At 39.7% G+C, this 21,552-nt stretch overlaps 1 protein-coding gene across 1 annotated transcript; it reads left to right on the forward strand.

Moving 5' to 3' along the window:
• The first annotated feature begins 2,434 nt into the window (after positions 1–2,434).
• Positions 2,435–20,266, forward strand: LOC137108458 (F-actin-capping protein subunit alpha-2). Its single transcript, XM_067493065.1, has 10 exons — positions 2,435–2,575; positions 11,626–11,689; positions 13,630–13,681; positions 13,824–13,887; positions 15,125–15,331; positions 16,266–16,345; positions 17,811–17,889; positions 18,100–18,171; positions 18,544–18,606; positions 19,132–20,266. The coding sequence occupies exons 1-10, from the start codon at positions 2,492–2,494 to the stop codon at positions 19,270–19,272; spliced, it is 906 nt and encodes a 301-aa protein (XP_067349166.1). The 5' UTR covers positions 2,435–2,491; the 3' UTR covers positions 19,273–20,266.
• Positions 20,267–21,552: the final 1,286 nt, after the last annotated feature.

The raw sequence follows: 21,552 nt of genomic DNA on the forward strand, positions 1-21,552 counted from the left end.
GGTAATGACAGTAATGATGTATTAGCGCGCTTTATTGTTCGTTCAAAGCAGAGTCACAGATGAAAGGGAAGTCAAAGCATGGACAGAGCCAGGCTTGATGTGAGACGTAGATTTCTATCTTTTCTCTCGCTGCTCTCACCCTGTAATAGTAATATAATACAGGGGAGACAAGAGTACTGAAATGAACCCACCAAAACAAACGCAGCCCCACTGTTGGCATCGCATGAATACAGAGTCTTTTCAAAGATGGATAAATTACAGTCTTGGAGGGAGAGCGAAAGGGGACGGGATGGGGAAGGAACTTTGCAGTCAGGTGCCAGTTTAATTTGAGGTGTTCATTTTGGAGCTCACGTACAAAGAGATGCCACTTTACATTACCGTAATTAAGTTTTACTACATTCCACTGTCCTCTACGTCTTTTGAGAGCTGGAGTTAGCAATTTACAGACTTTACGTCCAAACAAACTTGTTTTTCAACTTATAAAACACATTAAATAGAGTAAAATAAACTCAATATTTAGAGTTTACAATATTAGTATCAAGATCAAGACCAGGACCTCATAAGAACTGTTTCTTCCTCACTGCAGTCAGTCTGCTGCACAGCGCCCAAATCCCCCCCAGATAACTCCCCCACTCGTGGACAGTCACAATCGCTTTTTCAAGTGGCACTACTTCCCGTTGTACACTTTCTGTACATGACTTGTGATTTTACTTTTATTGTATTGTATTCTGTCTTTGTGTACATACTTCATATTTGTTGTGAGTCACACCTTTGCATTCTAACTTTATATTCTAGAATATGTGTTTGCGCCTGACACCAAGACAAATTCCTAGTACTGCTAAGTGTTCTTAACTGTGCCTGGCAATAAACAGTTTTCTGATTCTGATTTTGATTCTGATTAAAATAATTAAACATTTTCAAGCTATGGCATCAAAACTGTGCTGCTTCACTTCTCTCTAGCGAAAAAACGTCTTTAATTTGAGTCTAAAAGGCTCCACACATCAAAAACTACATGTTACAGTGCAGTTCCGTTATCATTTACTGTCTTTCGGTGCAAGTGTCTGCAACTATGTATGTGAATTTTTACTATTAGCGGGGAAATATTCATTTTAGTTAAACAGCAAAAACTAATTTTCCATTTGAGGACAAAACTTGAAATCAGTTTAATTTCGAACTTATTTAATTTGTCACATTCAGGTTAGCTTTAATGTAGATGTTTTTAATGTAAAATAAAGGAAATACCCGTATGTTCATACAAACACAACAGACGGGTTTGTGTGTTTCTGTATGTATGTACGTGTCTTATAGCTCGGGTCAGAAGGATGCAATGAGCAATACTTCAGTGTCTACAAGAATCTAATCAAGCAGACTTCCTTCCCGTCAGTGCTTCAACAGAATAGTTTGAGCTGTTAAAACATTCACCCCTCCATCTGTAAAAACATTCAACACAATGTGTTTTTTCTCATTTTCTCCCTGCCTGTCTTCGTCTCGGTGTGCGGCTGTGGGGTTTTGTATTAAGTTTCATGTCATCCGTGTTGCTCATAGTGCAAAAGGGAATGAGTCAGACACTAAAACTTGATCCTACTCCTCTCACTAATAGAGCAGTCTTTATGAAACATTACTAGATTTTGAAAATAGTCTCAGCTCGCCATCTACTGGTTAAAGGTGCAGTGTACACAATGTGGCATTCAGGGTTTTGTTTTTTTTTTATGATAATGAAGACAAATGATAAACAAAAGTTTAAGTGTGCTTTTGAGCAAGGCACAAAAATGATTGGCTTGAAATAGGCTTCCTTTTTGTTTTACAGACATATCTGCTTGAACACGCTCACTACCAATTTGAATATTCATCCTTTTTATCTGCAGAAATGCACCACACCTAAAAATAAAGTTACATCGACCTCGTCCTCTTTGCGTTAAAAATCTTGGAATTAAAAATGTCTCTCGTGCACAGTGTCTGTGTTGTGTTTTGCCTCATCCGAACAAAGGATTGGTTATGGAAGTCATTTGTTTACGCATCCCAAATCACCAGAGTCGGCTTCTTTCATAAACAGGTTGTAAACTCAACATTTGTGGGGATGTTTTGAAAAAAGTACTGCATCTTAACGTGGGCTTCATGAAATCATGAACAACCAATCTGCTATTAAATGACAGCCAGTCCTAACAAAGAAGATCGTTGTCTGGTGCAGCCTTACAAAGTGAGGAAAATGCACCCAACTAAAGTAAAAATCCAAACTACGTTTTCATACACAATGTTTCAGAAAGACAGAGGCCACAAGATGTAAAGTGAACACGTTGTTGATTGTAGTGCAAATTATACATTAATAAATGACTCAAGTAATTATGTGCTAATCGTGTGCACAGAAAGGCTATGGAGTAAAGTTGGAGCCTTTGAGGCCTTGGCCTGCTAGTGATCCAGTCTTCTTGGCTTCTAATGACGAACATCAATCAAAACTCTGAAAACTGAACCATGCTGGGAATCCACCCATGTGATGACGTCACGGGGCTCTGACAAGCTGGTGGTGCCGGAAGAAAAGATGGCGGATCATGAGGAGCAGCTATCCGACGAGGAAAAGGTAAGATGCCGATTTAATAACAGGTTAACGCGCCAGCGGTGGACGGTAGCGGTCGAATTTTGGGTTGCATTCGTGTCCGTCTCGCTGTGCATCCCGGCGTCGACTGGTGTTAGTGTGTTAGGAGAAAACCCAGGCCTCAGCACCGCCGCCGCTGCTGCTGCTTCTGCTCTTATTATTTTTAGCTCAACTTCCGCTCATTTGCGAATCTCAAACGGAGGCTCCTTGTACGGTCCTGACTCAAAATAGGCTCCGTGTAGATATTATAAATCCGCCTAAGCTTACCCCCCACGGGCTTTGGTTCTGTGGACTTTGCGTTTCACCCCCGTGTGCCTGCTTGTTTGTGTCATGGAAGTTTTCCTACACCAAAGATCGCTAGCTAGTTACTGTAGCATAGCCACAACCCGCTAACAGTTAGCAAGACTTGGTAACACGCCCTTTTAGCTGTTTCACACTGATTTTCTGGCGTTTCCCATAAAATATTGGACATAATGGTTTGTCAGATTATGTTGTGCAGAGCAAGACTTAATTAGTCGTATGACACCAGCTATAGGCCTTCCATTAGCCAGCTTGCTAACTATTAGACCTCAAATAAGTAGCGTTTCAGTCATTGTAAAGATGTGGGAACTACTCTTACGACAGGATGGGAAAGACCCATCATAAATTAAACGTGCGACGCGTTTTATATGTGTACTTTTTACACTTTAAAGTCTGCGTGCACAGATCTCACGCCAAAGTTCTACTTTTTAACAGCAGTGTAACCGAAAGCTGTAGCACATAGGCTGTAAGCGAGCAACCATTACACCCCTGCTGCTTAGCTGCACAGTGTAAAAAGTATTAGCGCTCTTCGTTTCCTCACTTCCTTAAAAGAGCACTCACACTGCGTGCTCTGCAAGAATCCTACCTGCACTTGCAACTGTGGATTCACTGCACATTTAGTGTGTTTGCGTTTCGCTTAGGTGCATTTCACAAGAGTTTTTATTAATAGTTTGATAATTCGGTTATTGTATTGTTACATTAAAGATTCCATTAGTTGCATGTGTGAGGTCCTGTCAATTTAGATATTTAGTTTTATCCCTCTCGGTTTGACTACTGCACTTGCTTTGGAACACACCCTTTTAGTTTTTTAAACTTGCTTTATAACACTTTATGCATTAGATATTTACTGATTAGTAACAAAAAACAACTAGTTAATGAATAAATGATAAAAGCAAACTGTCCTCATGGCTTTATTATCATTCTCGATGAGTTTACGTGCAGCTGGTATTTGTACCTTATGACCATGTGGTTAAAATTCCCACCAAGTGTTAATACCACAAAAAAACCGGTCTGAACATTTTGTATTAGATGGTTGTGAGCGCCTTCCTTTCCACGCTGTGGTTTACATTATATAGTTTGACCCAGGCCTGGTTTGATTTGATTTAGTTCCTCATCAGCCTGACCTGCAGGTTTGACTGTGTTACGTGTATCCAGACACATTCATCAGCATTTTTTTACAGAGCTTGGGAACTCTGGTGGTCTTTTGTTTTTTGTAGTGTTCTGGCATCTCAATTAATGGTTTTCAGTTACGTGTCTGTGACATGAATATCTGTTAAAACTGTTAACAGCTTCACATGTTGATGCTATGAGGCGGATGGGACCTCAGTGGTTCCCACAAGCCACTGTCAGTGTTTGACCAGACAGTCTGGGTTTGTAGAGCCAAAGGAGTAATCGCTGGCAACTTGCCAGGCAGACTGGTAAAGAACCAGTCACAGCTAATATTATGAAGTAGTTGGTAGAAGCTGCATATTTCATTCTCAGACTGTGATTTGTATCGGACCAATATACATGTTGCACTATTAAAAGCATGGTGTTTCCATGCAAACACTACAGTTGTATATTGTACTTTTAAATCTGTCTCTCTGATGCATTTGCTTAGAGCATTTGGCCATTTGCTTCTCCCCCCCCCTCCCCGGTCAGCTTTTTTAGTGCTGCTCAAAGAAGAACTGTGGAGGGAGAAAATAAATGCCATCATCGACCTCACAAAGGGTAAAAGTAGAACCGAGCAGTTAACTTGAATAACTTTTTCACTGCCCAGTCATAATTTGTAAAATAACAGGAAAAGTAAATGATGTTTGTGATCCACCAGGGACTGGTGAAAGACAAATCCGCAAGCTTGCTTCTGTGGGAATCCTAATGCACTATAATCTGACATCACGGCTTTTGAGTGTTAAATCTCTATTGGAGCTGGGAGACGGTGAGACGGTGTTGTGATGGGTAGTCTTACAGAAGTTCATAGAGGCTGTGCCTTTTTTTTTTTGGTGGCAAGACTGCATCTCTGTTGAATACAGGATAGAGTCTGTCTCTGCGCTGTTGTGGCTGTCAGAAATGTTCAAAAGCTCCCTGATTTGGAATGACTGAACAGGCTCTTCCATTTGTAAATGATTTAACAGCCTCTGTATTGCTCATGTTTCTGCCACACACACACACACAGAGTAATGCTGAGTCTTTTCAAGTCATTTGGGCACTGACCTAACCGCTTCCTGATTACAGCAAAGAAACCACACAAGAGGATTACAGGAAACTGTCATTTTTCAATGTGTTTGCTGTCAGTGTGTTTGTAATGAAGTGCCTGGGCAGGTAGTGGAACCAGAAACAAGTGCTGTTACTGTGAGAAAATGCCTAAAATAATGATCTAGTAGCATTTAGCTTTGTTAACAATATGGTTAAAAAAGCAATGTGTGTGCAGGTGCCTTGCAGTCTGTGCCTCTGTTCCTGTTTCAGAGGGAGGCCGACACTGGAGGGTTTTGCTGAGAATATGTAATCTTGTGAAAAGTGTTATGTTTGAGAAGGAAAGTAAGATTAGGCTATGTATTTATAGTCATAGTTCTGCCCAGGATGATGCCCAGTGCTGTTAAGATATCCTTTTATGTTCAAGATTATTAAAGCGAGAACACAGTTAATGTCTATCAAAAGTATGTGAACTCCAAGAATGCTGTAGATAATGAGAGATGCTTAAGCTACATGCCTCTGTTGGTGAGCAGAGATAAATGGGCAGGCTAATGAAACGCAACAGTTGACCCCGTGGACCAGTCATTTTCCCTAATGAGAAATGACATCATCTAACCACTTAGTTCACTTTTGAAACCATTTACAAAGTGAAGGAAGCTAAATGCACTCAACTGGTACTCTGAGGTGCCTGATGCAGGTAAGATAAGCTAGCATCCCAAGTCACGTAACAAAGTTAAGTTATTTAACTGTCAAAGAACAACATAACACATACCACTGATAGAGGCTTGATTCCCACTGGAAAAGCACTAGGGGGAAAAAATGCGCGTAGTTATGGTACATTAAGGGTTAAGGTATACTTGCTGTTAACTGCTGGTATGTGTATGCAAAATGACACCCTTGTGTATCCTGCATTGATTTAGATAATCTGTTCTGCACATCGTTACAAATAAATCTAACTCGAACATGAGCTGCCACCCTGCATGGTGCTGGTGGGGCAGTATTAAATGAACCCTGATGTAGCTTCACATCACAGTGATAATAGTAGAAGGTTTGGTGGGGGGGGGAACTTACTGACCCTGTCCACAACTATTCACATCCACATGGCAGCCATTTATGTTGTTGTTGCCTTTTTCTCTGCCGCGATCTCAAAATCAACCTCTTTGAGTGTTGCCGTGGCTTTTGTTTAAAAGCCAAGGTTTATGAGGAAGTAATGCTGTTGTCGGTCAGGTATGATTGGGCCTGACTCCGCCCCCTTGGTGGCTAATCTTTAAAATCCCCCAAACACACAAAACTACCCGCAAAGGTATGTGAGCAATGACTCATAACGCTGCCATTGTCTTCTACGCATATGCTTGGGTAAGCAGAAAGTATATCTTGGCCCTAAGGTGTTACAGAAGCAGGCATCCACAGCATCAAGTGCGCAGAATAGAGGCCTGTCTGTATGTTCAGGCTGTACATATATGATCAGTACAAAGATCTGAATGACAGAAAAATCCTAAACATAATTAAAAAGATTACAGGATTACACCTGCCTGATGAGTCAGTTTAACATCAGAAACTTAATTGATTTTATTTTGTCTCTTGTTCTCCGGTTGGAAATAAGTTTTGTGGAAACTTCAAACAGCCCTGTCTGCGTATCTGAATTTGACCCGTGAACAGCTGCCCCAGACTTTAACATATTTCAATGGCGAAAGCTGCAGAAAATGGAATCTTCTTTTTAAATGAAGAATGCTAAGACGGCGGAGGGCTGTCTGTACGTGCCTGCAGCATTGTCAGAGACAAGGAAATGAGGAAAGAACCGTGCATGTATTTTTTTTGTCTTAACAATCAGGTAGAGCACCACACCTTGAAAGATCAAAACAGCTAATCTGTTTAAGGCCTAGAACAAGACAAGCATCCTTGCTTGATAGTAGGATGGATAACTCACATTTTACTCTCATTATTTTTTAATTCCAACCTGAGTGCTTAAGAGGGTTCCTATTAATTGACCAGTAGCTTTATACCATTGTATCTTCAGTCATGGAGGTTGTAATCAACCCACATACACGACTTTTTTTTTTTTGCAGTGTCAGGGATAAATCACAGTTGGTGTTTATGCAGCAGTGTGAGTAACGGGTGTCTTCCAGTCCATACTGACTAATTAAAGCCTGGGTTATAATTTTTTTTTTTACACAATTAAATGAAAAATGGGCAAAACAATCTCATGTGCTGTTAAAGACGGCAGGCAGGAGAGTTGAGATGTAGTTCTTAGTGTCTCGATCCAGTTCATGAGAATTCTCGATTTTAAAAACAATTTAATTCAGACAAAGAAGGGCAGGATATAATAATGTTTTGTCTCAGCGTATGAAACATAGCTGACGGTTAAACCAAATGATTCTGATGATTCAGCATCAGTAGCAGAAAATGTTTGAGTGAGTATGCAGCTTTTTTTTTGTTTACGCTATTTCACTGTAATAACTTAAAGCCTTTTTTGCGATTAATGAAAAAGAACTAAAATTGTGTTTTAGAAAAAAGTGTAACTTACTGACAGACATCACTTCTTAAATTTCGAGTTGTCCGTTATGTTGAGGTTAACGTTATAATTGCAGCAGTACAGAACAGCATCTTTGCTGCAGTGTTTGGAAACCACTGAAAGGACACGCGTATTTTGAAACCGGTTGGATGGTGTCTTCCGCACCATCTGCGATAGCTGGACCCCTGGTGTGGGCTGTATAAACGCTATATGTTGTGTATAAATGGCCATCATCCTAACCGTTAGAAAAGCCCTCTTCAATGACGCTGCCCATATTTCTTCAATTTAATCTAGACTCGCCTGGCCGCCGCCTCCGCCTCCTCTTTTTGATTTGTGGAGGAGCGGTTATAGTTAGCTTATGGCTGCCTCACAGGCGTCCTCTATTCGTGGACTTATTATTCAGAAATGATTGCTTCCATAACCCAACCCCCAATATTCACCCACACCCCCTCTTGGCCTTGTCTCTGGTGTAGTTTTTCAAGGTGCCAATTTTTTCTTTTTATCTACAATATTAAATGGAGTCGTGCCATGGACGGGGATGAAACTCAGGCAGACGGTGCAGCTTTAAGTGCCCACAGGCCATAATATTCCCTCAGTCTGTAGCTGTCGTATCGTTCTTTCTATGGATTTAGATTGGCATGATAAGGCGATTTTGATGCCAGGATTAGGATGTGTGGTTTTCGGTGTCTGGGCGGTGTCGTTTGGATTAAGAGAAGGGTGCTGCCTGGTTGGTACAGTGGGGAGTGTCTGTGAGGAAGGGAGGGGTTGTTGGGTGAGATGAGGTTGAATATACAGTGAGCAAGTTGAAAGAAAAGGGAACAGCTGGTGTCTAGGCGAAGAGAGTACAAAGACTCGAGGATCCCACGCTATAGGGGGTCCTGGTTTCTCTAGTCTGTGTGTGTATGTCTGTTTGCTGCAGTGTTATTCATCTTTATAATTGCAGCTCCTATGTTTGTTCTGGCCTGGATGCCAGCCCCACTGCCTTCTATACCAATAAAAAGTCTTGTGCCCTTATTTCAAAGGAAGATAATTCAGATAATTCTGATAATGGTGATGATGAATTAAAAACAGAAATAACATATGTTCGCACATAGCAGCATTTTAGCCTCACTTACTGCTTAACTGTTGATGTGAAATGACCCAACTGTGGTCACCTCTTCTATTTCCTGCTGCTTAAGACAGTGTGGATATTCATGTGTAATGATCCTGTCTTTTCAGATGTAAGGAAATATTATGAACCATAATATTTAGTTAATAATTCGTCTTGCACAGTTGAGGCAGAATCATCTGGATGTTTTTTTTTCTCAGCTATCTAATTGTTTTGTGTATTAAATGTATTGTTGTTGGGACACACATAAGCATTTGCAGGTTCCAGCTAATTGTCATGTCTCTACCCTTGGTTAACATAATTTCCTGCACTCAATATAAGACAGTGCCAGTCAGAGTTTAAGGCTGAAACTAGTCTCAGACCTCCCAATTTCCCCAGCATTAACGGAGTGAAAATGGAAGGAACTCTTAACCTTGCAGCTCAGCTTTTAGCAGTACAGCCCTAATGTAATTATCTCCATCAAAGAGTCTCAAATTTCAAACTAGATTTAATTATAGACTCTAAAATTACTATGTTTTTTTTGTTTGTTTGTTTTAAGGGTTGTCAAAAACCTGCCAAATTACCATATTTACATCAGTCTACCGTCACATTGTCTCAGTGAAGGCGGTGCACAAATTCCTTCATGGTATAAAGATAGTAAAATAGTTCATGAAGCACGCTGCTTCCTTCTGTCTGCACAGTAAGTTAGTGATTTCACAACTTGCTGTTCAGCAGCACCTTATAGTTGCAACAGCACTAAAATAAGCTTAGGTTTCTTGTTCCATAAAAGTTAAGTCAGCTAGGGCTGGTGATGGTCCCTGTCCTAATGTCCAAACGGCGTTTGCATCAAGCATCACTGTAAATATTAAAAGATTGTGTTAAATGTGTAAAACCCACTCAGACAAGTTGGGGGAGTGAATGTCTTAATCCTGTAATTGTGAAAGCAGGATGTAGCCCTGGTCTCACTACATTAGTGGAACTTGCTTTAGGTACTTGAGGAAGTATCACCCTGCTTTCAACTGGCTCTTAACAGCCAATGTCTTACTTCTAATCTGTTAATGGAATATCCTTGTATCCTCGTCCTCTTCCTTTTGTGCATTTTAACAAACTTCACACTCTCTTGCTTCACCCATTCTGTCTATTGCTTTATGCTGTTTATTGCCCCCCCCCCAAGCAATACCCATTCATTTCACATAGTTTTATTATATTCAGACTTGTGGTTCTGTCAGCGTGGAAACAAATTCCTGAAATGTGATTAGGCTGCAGTGTCCTGCTTAAGGCGTGTGAATCAGAAACTAAACCTCCAGTAGGTGTGACTGTATTTGTCTTTCTGTGTGTTAGCCCTGTAATAGACTGGCATTTTGTGAAGGGCGTAGCCTGCTTCTTGCCAAGGGCGTGCTGGGTAAGGCTCCAGCCCCTCAAACCTGAAGATGAGAAGATGAGATCTCCATAAAATGGATTTATGGAGATCATTACAGTATTTTATTACTTAGGAACAGCAAGACAGGACCCTGGAGAAAACAATGAAAGATGTAGCGTAATGTTATTTTCTAGTTTTGAGACTTCAAATGCAGCAATAATTACAGTGGTCCTGCTGAACATAAATACTATTAATAGACTTAATTGAAACCGGATCTTGGCATCAGTGGAGTTTCGTTTAGTGTCATATGTTTGACCTAGCCATTCACATACACATGTGGCAAGCTCACACTAATGCATCAGTTCATAAGCCAGTGGTCCTCAGCTGGCTTTCAATGGTGGTCGGATTCCCATGCCCTCAATGCTCCCAGGGGGGCTGAACATCGCTGCAGTGCTGCCCTGTGGTCAGATCTGGTATCTTTTTAATTTTTGCCTTCACTAGGTAGTGAGGAGTCAATACTGACCAATAACAACAGACCGTATGTGTATAAATGTAAATAAATATAAATAAACGTCCAGTGTAATGAGGGTGACCAATTGCAAATGACTCTCCCACAGGGAGTTAATGTCACAAACACAATTTTCCACCAGCTGTTTCACAAAGTGCGTGTCTTGCAACTAGCACACGTACACACATCTATTGTGTTACGAATTTTAGAGGATTCTGCATAAGTGGGTCATGATGGTCTCACTACAGAGGATTAGACTAATGCAGATAAACTTTGATCTCGCCATCACACAGATGCACGCAGACACACGCGTGTTCCTCCCTCAGTGCCTTCCTTTCTCACAGCATTGCTCGTTAGCAAGAATCAATCTGCATCTGTGCACCAGTGCCGGAGCACTTGTATACACACATTGCTAATAAGGGCCCAGGGGAAAGACACACACCGGCACACAAACGCACACAGTGTTGAACACCTTCTCTGATACACCACCTTGTGAGGCCAGGGGAATCCTGGTGGTGCCACTGCACCCTGCCAGTGGTAGACAGTGGTAGAGCAAGTGAGAGAGTACTTATTAGAATACTCAGCACATTTTTTATGCCCTTATATGGTTGTAAACCATGCGGGGGAGGGAGTGGCAGCCGTCTAGCTGTCAGTTTGACATGTGACCTGAAAACAGGAAGTGTTTGCGGTGCAGCTGCAGATTAGAAGTGAGGAGAAGAAAAAATGAGTGTTCACATGTGCTGTAGACAGAAACATAGAGCTGCCTCACTCCACCCTTCAGACCGGTAGGATTACACCCTCTGTTGGCCACAGAGCGTACGTGGTTTGGTTGCAGTGCGCAGCAAAACATCAGCGTGAAAATAGTGGCTGGTCTGCATTATGAGGTTTATGCAGTTAAAAGTACATAACCTACATGATGTAAATCAAAAATAGACAGGACTTACTGATCTGTCGAAAGTTATGAAGGTTTTCCCTTTGGAATATTGTTTTCCTCAGAGACGAAGCTAAATAATAAACTGCTGGATTCATCACATGCAGATGGACCAGCTCTGTGTTTGTCCAGTGACCCATTTGTACGTTGTGTGTTTGTTTGCAGGTACGCATAGCAGCTAACTTTGTCATCCATGCCCCACCAGGAGAGTTCAACGAAGTTTTCAATGGTGAGCACTTTTTCGTTGCTTTACAATGTGCATTTTAAATGTATTCAAATCCCAAGCAAATTAATTATGATGGTATTATTTGATGTTTGAATACTGGAAGGCGTTTTTTTTGACCATATACCTCCTTTGATCTCTGGCAGCTCATAACACAAGGCTATACACAAAGTTTGCTCCACAGGTCTGGACAAATTACCACTTTGGGTGACAGCATTGCATTTTGAATCTCATAAGCCCCCTCAAAATATTCCAGAAACTAAATATGCATTAGTGGAAAAAAGGGTTGGTACCCTCACACTTTCTCTGTAAAATTGTTTTTTTTTTTCGGCTTATCCCACCACAGCGGATCATTGTCCGCATGTTGATTTGCCACAGTTTATTTTTATTTTTTTTTACACCTGATGCCCTTCCTGACGCAACCCACCCCAATTTCTAGCGGGCTTGGACCGATAATTTTGTCCATGTCTGTTGGGCTTGATGTGCTACATTAGGGCTAAACCTCACATTAGCTGTGAATGCAGTGTCAAAAAGAAGAACTTCACTCCTGATGAACTGTATAAACACATGATTTCAATAAGTAATAATCGACAGTTTTAGGGGAAAAAACATACTGTACTGTACTTTTCTCAAGAGGATCTGAGTAGTGACATATTTACCAACCAGTGTCAGGCGTAATTTGAATATAGATTTAGTGTAATATTAGATATGTTTTTTATTTATTTATTTATTTTTTTAGCTTCTCGTTATAACTCAAAATAATGTTTTGCCACAACTTTATGTCAACAACTTACCCACTAGCTGAAACTACTCTAGCAAAACCAATCGGAGGAATAAACAGTCACTTCTCAGACACCGTAATGTAACTAATAATGTTGACAGTAGCTGCACTTGAAGCCACCGTCTGGGTTAATAACTCCACTCGTGCTTTCTTTGCGATAACAAGTCAAGGACCTAGACTTGAAACAAGAACGGTCACATTCTGACCCAATGCATATGATGGTATATGTTTGTTGCATATTTATGTACAAACTTATTCTAGTGTATCTAAGTGAGCAAATTTCTAATTAAAAACGCACCTGACTGCATACATGAAGGTGACTTTGTTGTTTTCTAGTTTACAGACTCTTCGCAGTTAATAGGTTTATTTCTGTCACTTGAGGCGTATGGAAATAGCCCCAGTAAACGCTGTAGTTTCTCATAGGCAGATGTGAGATGAAGCTGATTCACTGCTATCCCACTTCTGCCTTGGGTGAGAAAAAAAAAGTTTCACTGCTGAAATTGGCACAGACGAATTAAAATGTCTTGGACTCTTACATTGCTGATGTAGGTGAAATATGTAGAGAAGTAATGGAATTTTGCATCAGGCTGCACTTGTGTGGTTTGCATTGCTGTCTGTCATAGTTTCGTATTTAACACTGTCAACAATGGTGCCATATTACTCAAAGTAGGTTTAAGAAAGATAATCAAAATATAGGCTTCAACATACTTATACACATATACAGTTTGGTTTTGTGAGATGGACCAAATCTTCTGAAGGTTCCCTCCGAAATAGTTTTTGCAATTGATAAACAGGAGCCGAAATAGAAAATGTTATATTTTACAATGTTTTGGCCACAAAGCAAAATGGGGCTGACTGTCTGCCTCTTATCACAGCCTGACAGCCCCTCACGCACACACACACACACACACACACACACACACACACACACACACACACACACACAGTAAAACACAGTGCCCTATTGCCACTTGGTCCCCTTTCATCTCAATATGATTTTATAGTCTGCTCCACTGAGCTAATTTACCATGTCGGCTTTACTCCCCTAGCATCAGTGCTGCAGAGACTGACTACGGGCAGTTGTGCATGTGTGTGTCACATTGCTAATTCACTGACCCTGTCTTCTTCCATTCTTTTCCCATAATCCTGCCATTTTTCTCCTCAGATGTGCGATTGCTGCTCAACAATGACAATCTTCTCAGGGAAGGTGCCGCGCAGTAAGTCCTCCACTAAAGCTCTGTTTCGAGCACAGCTTTCACAATTTGCAAACATTGGACTTGAAAGTGTGGATGAAAGCACAGTTCACTGTTCAACAGAGGTTTGAAGTTCATAAAGTAAACTTCTTGTCTCCTTTTGCAGTGCATTTGCACAGTACAACTTGGACCAGTTTACCCCGGTGAAAATCGAGGGCTATGAAGAGCAGGTGAGTTGATTTTTAACTTTTGACAGCTTCAGCTGTACAACTGAGAAGAGGGATTGTATGGCCTCATAGATCAAAAACTGCTGCTTCCCCGCACTCTCCACCCCAATCACGTCTCACGCGCAATTTTCATTCCGTTCTGTCACAGTTGCTGCTGTAAAATTTGTATTACCTTTTGGCTGGGACAGAATCATATTTTATATTCATATGTCCTAATTGTGTTTGGCTCAGTGCAAACATTACTGTGTATTTTGAATGTATGTTAGTCAAAATAACCAATTTACATGAGATGAAGACAAATGTAATTAACTGAAGAGACTTAATATGTTTAGTGACTTTGTCTTTCATAAACACATACACAGTTTTCTGGAAAGCTGTAGTGTTTCTTTGTACTCAATGAGCAATATTACAGTACCAGAACAAGTAAATGTAAAATTTAAAATCAGCATCTTTACACTTTTTCCAAGGTTGATGTTAAATTTGAAAAAGATGAAGAGGAAAAGCATCTCGTTCTTCTAGAGCAGTATAGTTTCCAAACTGTTATGCAGCGTATTGTGAATATAGATTTATAATTATAATATGACAGTTGAATGAACATGGTACAACATAAGAACTTATTTGCCCAGCAGCATGATATCTTACCATGTTATTACATTGTGGGTCGAAACCAACTGGTTCTACCATTCATCTACGTAAGATATGTGTACAGACGAGATTGGTACAGTTTTAGCTTTTACCATTATCGTCAATATTGCACTAACAGCGTGGTCTCATGGGCATTGCAAGTGGAGGATGTGATTGAATAAAAGGATCAAAAAGTCCCAGTATTCACTCTCCTTTGCTTCCTCCAGCACCAGGGTTTGTGTGTTTGTGTTTGTCTCAATGATGATTGCAGAGTCTTGTGTAAAGATGTCATCATGTCCCTCTGTTCCCACATTGCGGGTTGAAATTCCCCTGTCTGATACCCAGCAGGCTGAGTGTTGAAGTGGAAGACGATAGATTTGTTTCCCTGTCTTCCTTTGTCCTCTCATTACTGTTTGTCCTTTTTTTGTTTCATCATTATTCTTCAAATCTAAATTTCATCAATGCATGTTTCTCATGCTGTGTGTTTTTAATTTAAGTTTTAATTTCTTGAAATGTTCTTTTTTTTCTGTCTTTGAAATATAATTTGTGCCTTTTTAGACTTTTCTTATTTCATGTTTATTTTTTATTCAATGTCTCATTCTCTCTCTCTTCACAGGTCTTAATCACAGAGCATGGTGATCTTGGGAATGGCCGGGTCTTGGACCCCAAAAACAAGATCTCCTTCAAGTTTGACCATCTTAGGAAGGAGGCCAGCGACCCGCGTCCCCATGACGTTGATAGCTCCCTGGAGGGCTGGAGGAGCGCTGTGGACACAGCTGTCAGGGCCTATGTCAAGGAGCACTATCCCAGTGGAGTCTGCACTGTACGTCCCAACCTGCTTCGTGTTGCCATCCTTTCTATTCTTTAAAAGCAACAGATTACACTGTAAAGGGAAACGTGAATCACTTGTTCAATGCGATTTTACAACCACAGCCCCTATCTCAGCTTTCTAATGGCCAATTAAGGGAATCTGATGTTTCTGAGTTACATCGTAAAAAGACATGTTGCACAAAGGAGACGTGCACCAAAGTGCAACTCCTTTTCAACAATCCACATGCATACACTAAAACCGAAAATGAACTGTCCCCACTCACGGACAAGGTCTGCCAGTCCACCATCTCAGAACATTTGCAGCAACATTTGATTTAGAAACATTTCACAGCATGTTTCGGAATGAACACACACGTCACCTAATGGAGTGGTGTGTCTGGCTGATGAGCGTTTAATCATTTGTGGAGAACAGCTGATTTATTCATCCAAAGTGTTGTGATCAAAACTACACTTACCTCAACTCAACTTTATTTAGAGAGCACTTTAAAACAAACACACCTGACCAAAGTGATGTGTATATACGTAGTCAAATACATATGGGGTCCAACGCCAGAGAATAAAAAATGACAGTTTGAAGAACGGACAATGAAGAGGCCGGTCTAATGTGCAGAGGGAGGGTATTCCATAATTTAGGCCCAGTACAGTACAAGAGTTGCTGGTAGGCCATTCGTTAAAACGGTTGTGCGATGGTTCGTAACGCTTCTGTTTTGTTATTCGTTTATTAACGCAAAGTGAGCAAAGACTTGTCCTGTGAATGTGATGTGTATGTTTTGCTGAATTGCGTCTACTAACCCTCCAGTATCTAAGTTACAGGTCAGCATGAAATTATTTTTGCAGTCGTTAACCACCAGCCATTAACTTTGCTGCACCAGTACAGGGCAGTAAAGTGGAAGCCACTATGACAATGTTCTTCCGTTTTTCTCTAGGTTTATGGGAAAACCATTGATGGACATCAAACCATCATCGTATGCATCGAGTGCCATCAATTTCAACCAAAAAACTTCTGGTATGTTGTACGGAAAGGGATTTATTTATTTTCCCCTTTTCTATCATTTTGCACCTTAAATTTAATGTCAAATAATATGTTTTTCAATTCTGAGAGGTGGCATAAAGCCTTGATTATAGCCTTTGTGAAAGGCTTTGTGTAAAGTGAAAGAATGCTACATTCGACTTCTTTTTCCCCAGAAAGACCAGCAGGGCTTGTGCAATTCCAGGCAGCAGTTTAGAATTTATACGTGATTTTAAAATATTTTGAAATGGTAATAACATTTAAAAACCCTTCAGTGTCACAGTGCAAGACAAAGGTGTTACTTTAATTCACACTTAACTCTGGGGCATTAGGTTGTTTGCCCTCATAAGTGTATCTGAGCTGTTTCAGCCGAGTTAATCTAATTACATAAGAACACCAACAATCCTCTTTGTTTACTGGGCTTATGGTTTGTGAGGCTTCTCTGTGAGCCTCCATTCTCAGAAGTGCAAACTGAAGATTTGAGGTAAAATTGATCAACTGATCGATTATTTTTTTAATTTTTTCTCTTTATATTTTGATTCAATTTCTAAAAACCGATTAAAATGGACAATGGCTATTGTCTTTGTGGGATCTGGTTTCAGCATTTTCATTGTGATTGTGTGTGAATTACAAAAATGAAAACTGCTTTTCTTGAAACAAAGTGAACAGATTGTGTTTTTGGAAATTTGAGCAGTGCTCAACCTACTTCTGTGATAAAAGCCTTGTTCTCTTTTCATAAAAATTATCTTGCAGCTGATAACGTTTTCATAGACAGTAATATTTGATGTGTCATTCGATAACTGAAGTGAGAACAGGTAGCAGTAGTTCTCAGTATGTCTCTTAAAATCTTAGCAAAACTCGAGATAACATTTGGTTTTTAGATTTTTGTATTTTTATTTTTTTACGATGTCAAAAGTGTGGTAAATATTTGTTTCCTGGAGCAGACGTGGCTTTTTAGCAAGGCACACGGTACAGTTGCAGATTTAGTTTTGTTTCTGTACACCGTAACAATAGTCATAACAAAGTTTGTTGACATCTTGTCATTTTTATGTAATAATATTAAAAGCAAAGACCCTCTCGAACCATCCCCAAAAACTAACATTTGCCCTAATGAAGTACATTGTTAGGCCCTAGTGTCACTGATTATGAGCAAGGTTATGATAGATGGATAAATAAGTTACAAAAATACACCAAAACCAGCTAATTATATCTAAAACAATTTACAAGCTTTTCATAATTGGTTAATCAAGTCCATTGCGGTGCCTTAACGCAGACTAACCATACATGTTTGTGTCCCCGTCATAAAACTGAACTAGCTTTATTTCTAGACAGAATTACACCTCATCTGATACGAGCTTCTTCCGAGTCAAACGTTTGAAGTCGAAGTTTTTACTGACGTTCAGCTCCAATCTTTGGTGCTGAGATGTACTGCATGCTGATTTTCCTCTTCGTATTTGCATAGGAATGGACGTTGGCGGTCAGAATGGAAATTTACCATCTCCCCCTCTACCACTCAAGTGGCAGGAATCATGAAAATCCAGGTATTTTAGTTAGAATCTTCCCCTCTGTGATGTGGTGTATGTCTGTCTGTCTGTGAGTTGTGTGCAGGCTAAAAATCTGCTGTTATCACTTGGGTTGTTTTCAGACACCGCTACTTGGAATTTCTTTGTCACGGCTTAGATTGCTGTTGTTTTTAATTGCTGAATAATACTAGTAGCGAACAAATGTCTTTACATTTCATCTTCATACAGGTTCATTACTATGAGGATGGGAACGTTCAGCTGGTGAGCCACAAAGAGGTTCAGGACACCATGTCAATTTCTGTGAGCAGACTTTTCTTTATACACACACACACACACACACACACACACACACACACACAAATGCATGAACCTCAAACATAAGCCACAGCAGTCAGCAGATGGCCTTGAAGCCATTCTAGTAAACTCCAATATGGCTGATGAAACCTCAAACCCTGAACATCTTGTCTTCATTATTGTTTTTGTTTACAATATGTATTTATGGGGATTGTATCTCTGTACCCAGTCTACTCAGATCTTTCAACATACATTCCTGTGGCTTACTAATTCTTTGCAGTGGAAGGGTTTGATTTGGGGGCACGTTCACCCAGTCTTTTAGGTTCCTGGCATTTTTCTCTCTTAAAATGATTTGTGGCTCCTTCTACCATCTTTCAGAAAGAGGATTCAACTGCAAAGGATTTTGTTAAGATTATGGAGGCTGCAGAGAACGAATATCAGGTACGTGATCTGAAATTGATTTTCTGTGTTCACTAAGACTGCGGATAGATTGAATTTGCCACCTTAGCTTGTGGTTTTCAACCAGTGTGTATGCAAAGAGCTTTGTTTCAAACATCTGCTTACAGTCAGAGTATTACTCGTGTCAATTTTTCGATTTTCCTCAGGATGTCTGCTTTTCCTACCCTACATTGGATAGTAAGCTGAGTCATACTAATAAATATGGATGTTGTATTTTAATAAGAAATCTGCAAAAAATCTGAAAAAATAAAAAAAGAAACTTGACTTTCTAAAACTTGCAGGAGCTGCTAAGGGAAATAAATATATAAACTGTAATCTATTTATTGTTAATCTTGGGTTTTATTTGAAAAACGAAAGCATTTTCACAGTTGACACACAGCACCTAGACATTTCAAAGTCTAGAATTAATTTGAATTCATTTCACTGATTTATTTTGTAATGTATCTCCCTTTCTGTTTCTGTCTTTCTCTGTCTTTCTTCTGTCTTTCTTTTTGTCATTCCTTCCAGACGGCCATCAACGAGAATTACCAGGCCATGTCGGACACTACCTTCAAAGCCTTACGCCGCCAGCTTCCTGTGACACGCACCAAGATCGATTGGAACAAGATCCTGAGCTACAAGATTGGCAAGGAGATGCAGAACGCTTAAAAACGACAGCGATGACTAAAGCAACTCCCCCCTCGACACCCTCACCCTCCCCTCCCAAACAATGTTGCATGACTGGATAGTTGTATAGTCTTTGTACAAAAAGTAGAGAAACAGGGACAAAGAAAGGTTTGGTCTCACAGCCAGATGTCACATTGGAGGTTTTTCTTTTATTGATGTTCTTTTGCTTTTATACAGATACTGTTACCACCTCCCCTGTATATTGAACAAATGATGATCGAGATAATTGAATTTGAGAAAATAGAACCTGAAATATTACAAGACATAGGAAAGGGGGCAGACACTTGTATGCAACAATATCCTTAATGATTACAATGTCACCTGTGCAATATTTATTGTGCCAGTGAGACCATGCCTTTTATTTGACCTGCTGACAAATGGTTTGAATTTGCAACGATGGTGAAGCAAATCATTTTTGGGGGAATTTTGTCTGCATTTACTCCAGAGCTCCGATATTATGGCTGAAAAGGAATGACTCCCTTCACTTCACAGTTAATGTCCCATAATGTCAACAACAAAATAATGTGTTCCTCGACAGGTATTTTTGGCACAAGCAGTCAGCACTGTCAGCCACATGATGTTCTTGTTCTCTCATTCTGGTACTTCGTCACTTTTTGTTCTCTTTGTGAGATCTCAAGCTCTCAACGCTCCCGGCTAAATTGCCTTTTTGACTTGACATCGTCTGAGCTCTCGCCCAGCGGAGGGAGTTCTGTGACCACATAACAAGCTTAATTAACAAAGTCATCAATCGCTAAGTAATGTGCATAATGTCCAATTTACAATAAAATCCAAATGTATCACTTTCTCCTCCAGTGCTTATTTTTATTAAAAACAGAACCTGGCTGTATTATATAACAACAACATATTGTAATATATACCTGTATGAAACATCCTGTCTGTCAGTTTGGTGATATATTTCCATGAGATTAATTGTAATTCAGTCACAATTATGTTGCATTAAATGACAAATTTTCTATTTACTGACTCAGTCATATTTCCTAGTACCATTTACTGTGAATCAGAAACAAAAAAATATGAAAACTTGACGTGTAAAGAAAAATTAGTTAGGGTAATGTGGGCACTTTGTCCTAACTAAACACAATATAACGGATTGAGACGGAATAAAAAGTTTTCAGGGGAAGCTGCAGTACTAAGACAGTATTCAAAGTCATTGCCACAACCTTAGTTAATGAATTTTAAGGGCATTGATTTTAAAATGAGTGGTTGCATTCATTTCTATGCTATAAACCAATGAAGTCCTTTGTAATTTAAAACCTCACATTTAACAACCTGCAAAGGATCAATATTTGAGTATGAAATAAACTGCGTATACATCAGAGAAAAATCAAAGACTATTTCTTCTGTGATAAACTTTGCAAAGGTGGAAATAGTACACAGACTTAATACTCAAGTAAAAGTCTAAAAGCATCCACCAAAATGTAGAAATACTCGAAATTCTTCACTCAAGTTGAAATACAAAATTACAGGTTATAAAATATACTTAAAATACAAATGTACACATACTACACTAGGAAAACAGTGTATTAAATAGTATTGAACTTGATGCTCTTGATAACATCAACGTACAAGGCGAGTCCAGATATTTTTTAACAAACTCTCAAAAGTAAAAATCTGTTTAATGACAGGCTGGTTATTCTCTAATAATCCATCATACAGCATTAATTAAGAATATACATGGGCAAAAAGTAACCAGTAACTCAAGGTTTAAAATTAATCTCGAGGAGTAAAAGTACCATATTTCCCTCTGAAGTTGTAGTGGAGTAAAAGTAAAAGTAGCTTCAATGGAAATGCTCTACTAAAGTTCAAATAATGCAAAAGTGCATCTAAGCACAGTACTAGAGTAAATGTACTTGGTTACTTCTCACCTTTGGAAATGTGTTTCTAACAGCAGGTGCAGAAACAGACCCACTAAAACCAGAATCAGTATGAGTCATGTTTGCACCTTGGTGTGGCTGCGGCTGAAAGGTGAGGCTGTCATTCATGTGCCTGTCTGAAAAGTCTTCATGTTGAGGACACAAAAAACACCAGACGGTTTGCCACATTTAGCCATGTGTGTTTTTCCGCCGAGGTTTATGGTAAATATTCCACTTTTTTTTTTTATTATTATTATCCTGAACGCAGGGTCATCAGAACACCCACAGGGAATATTGTGGGTTGATGTTTGCAGATTTGTGTGGGTCCTTCATTATTAACACAAAGTACAGTTTTACACTTGACATATCGTTGGCTGGTAGCAGCTGC

The sequence above is a fragment of the Channa argus genome, chromosome 23 (genome assembly GCF_033026475.1).
Source record: "Channa argus isolate prfri chromosome 23, Channa argus male v1.0, whole genome shotgun sequence".
NCBI lineage: Eukaryota > Metazoa > Chordata > Actinopteri > Anabantiformes > Channidae > Channa > Channa argus.

What these genes read in the sequence shown, in the direction of transcription:
- LOC137108458 (XM_067493065.1), top strand. Translation starts at nt 2,492, where the DNA reads ATGACGTCACGGGGCTCTGACAAGCTGGTGGTGCCGGAAGAAAAGATG. An exon ending in AGCTATCCGACGAGGAAAAG is followed by an intron (nt 2,576 to 11,625) that starts GTAAGATGCCGA and finishes GTTTGTTTGCAG; the next exon opens with GTACGCATAGCAGCTAACTT. An exon ending in CTGCAGAGAACGAATATCAG is followed by an intron (nt 18,607 to 19,131) that starts GTACGTGATCTG and finishes CATTCCTTCCAG; the next exon opens with ACGGCCATCAACGAGAATTA.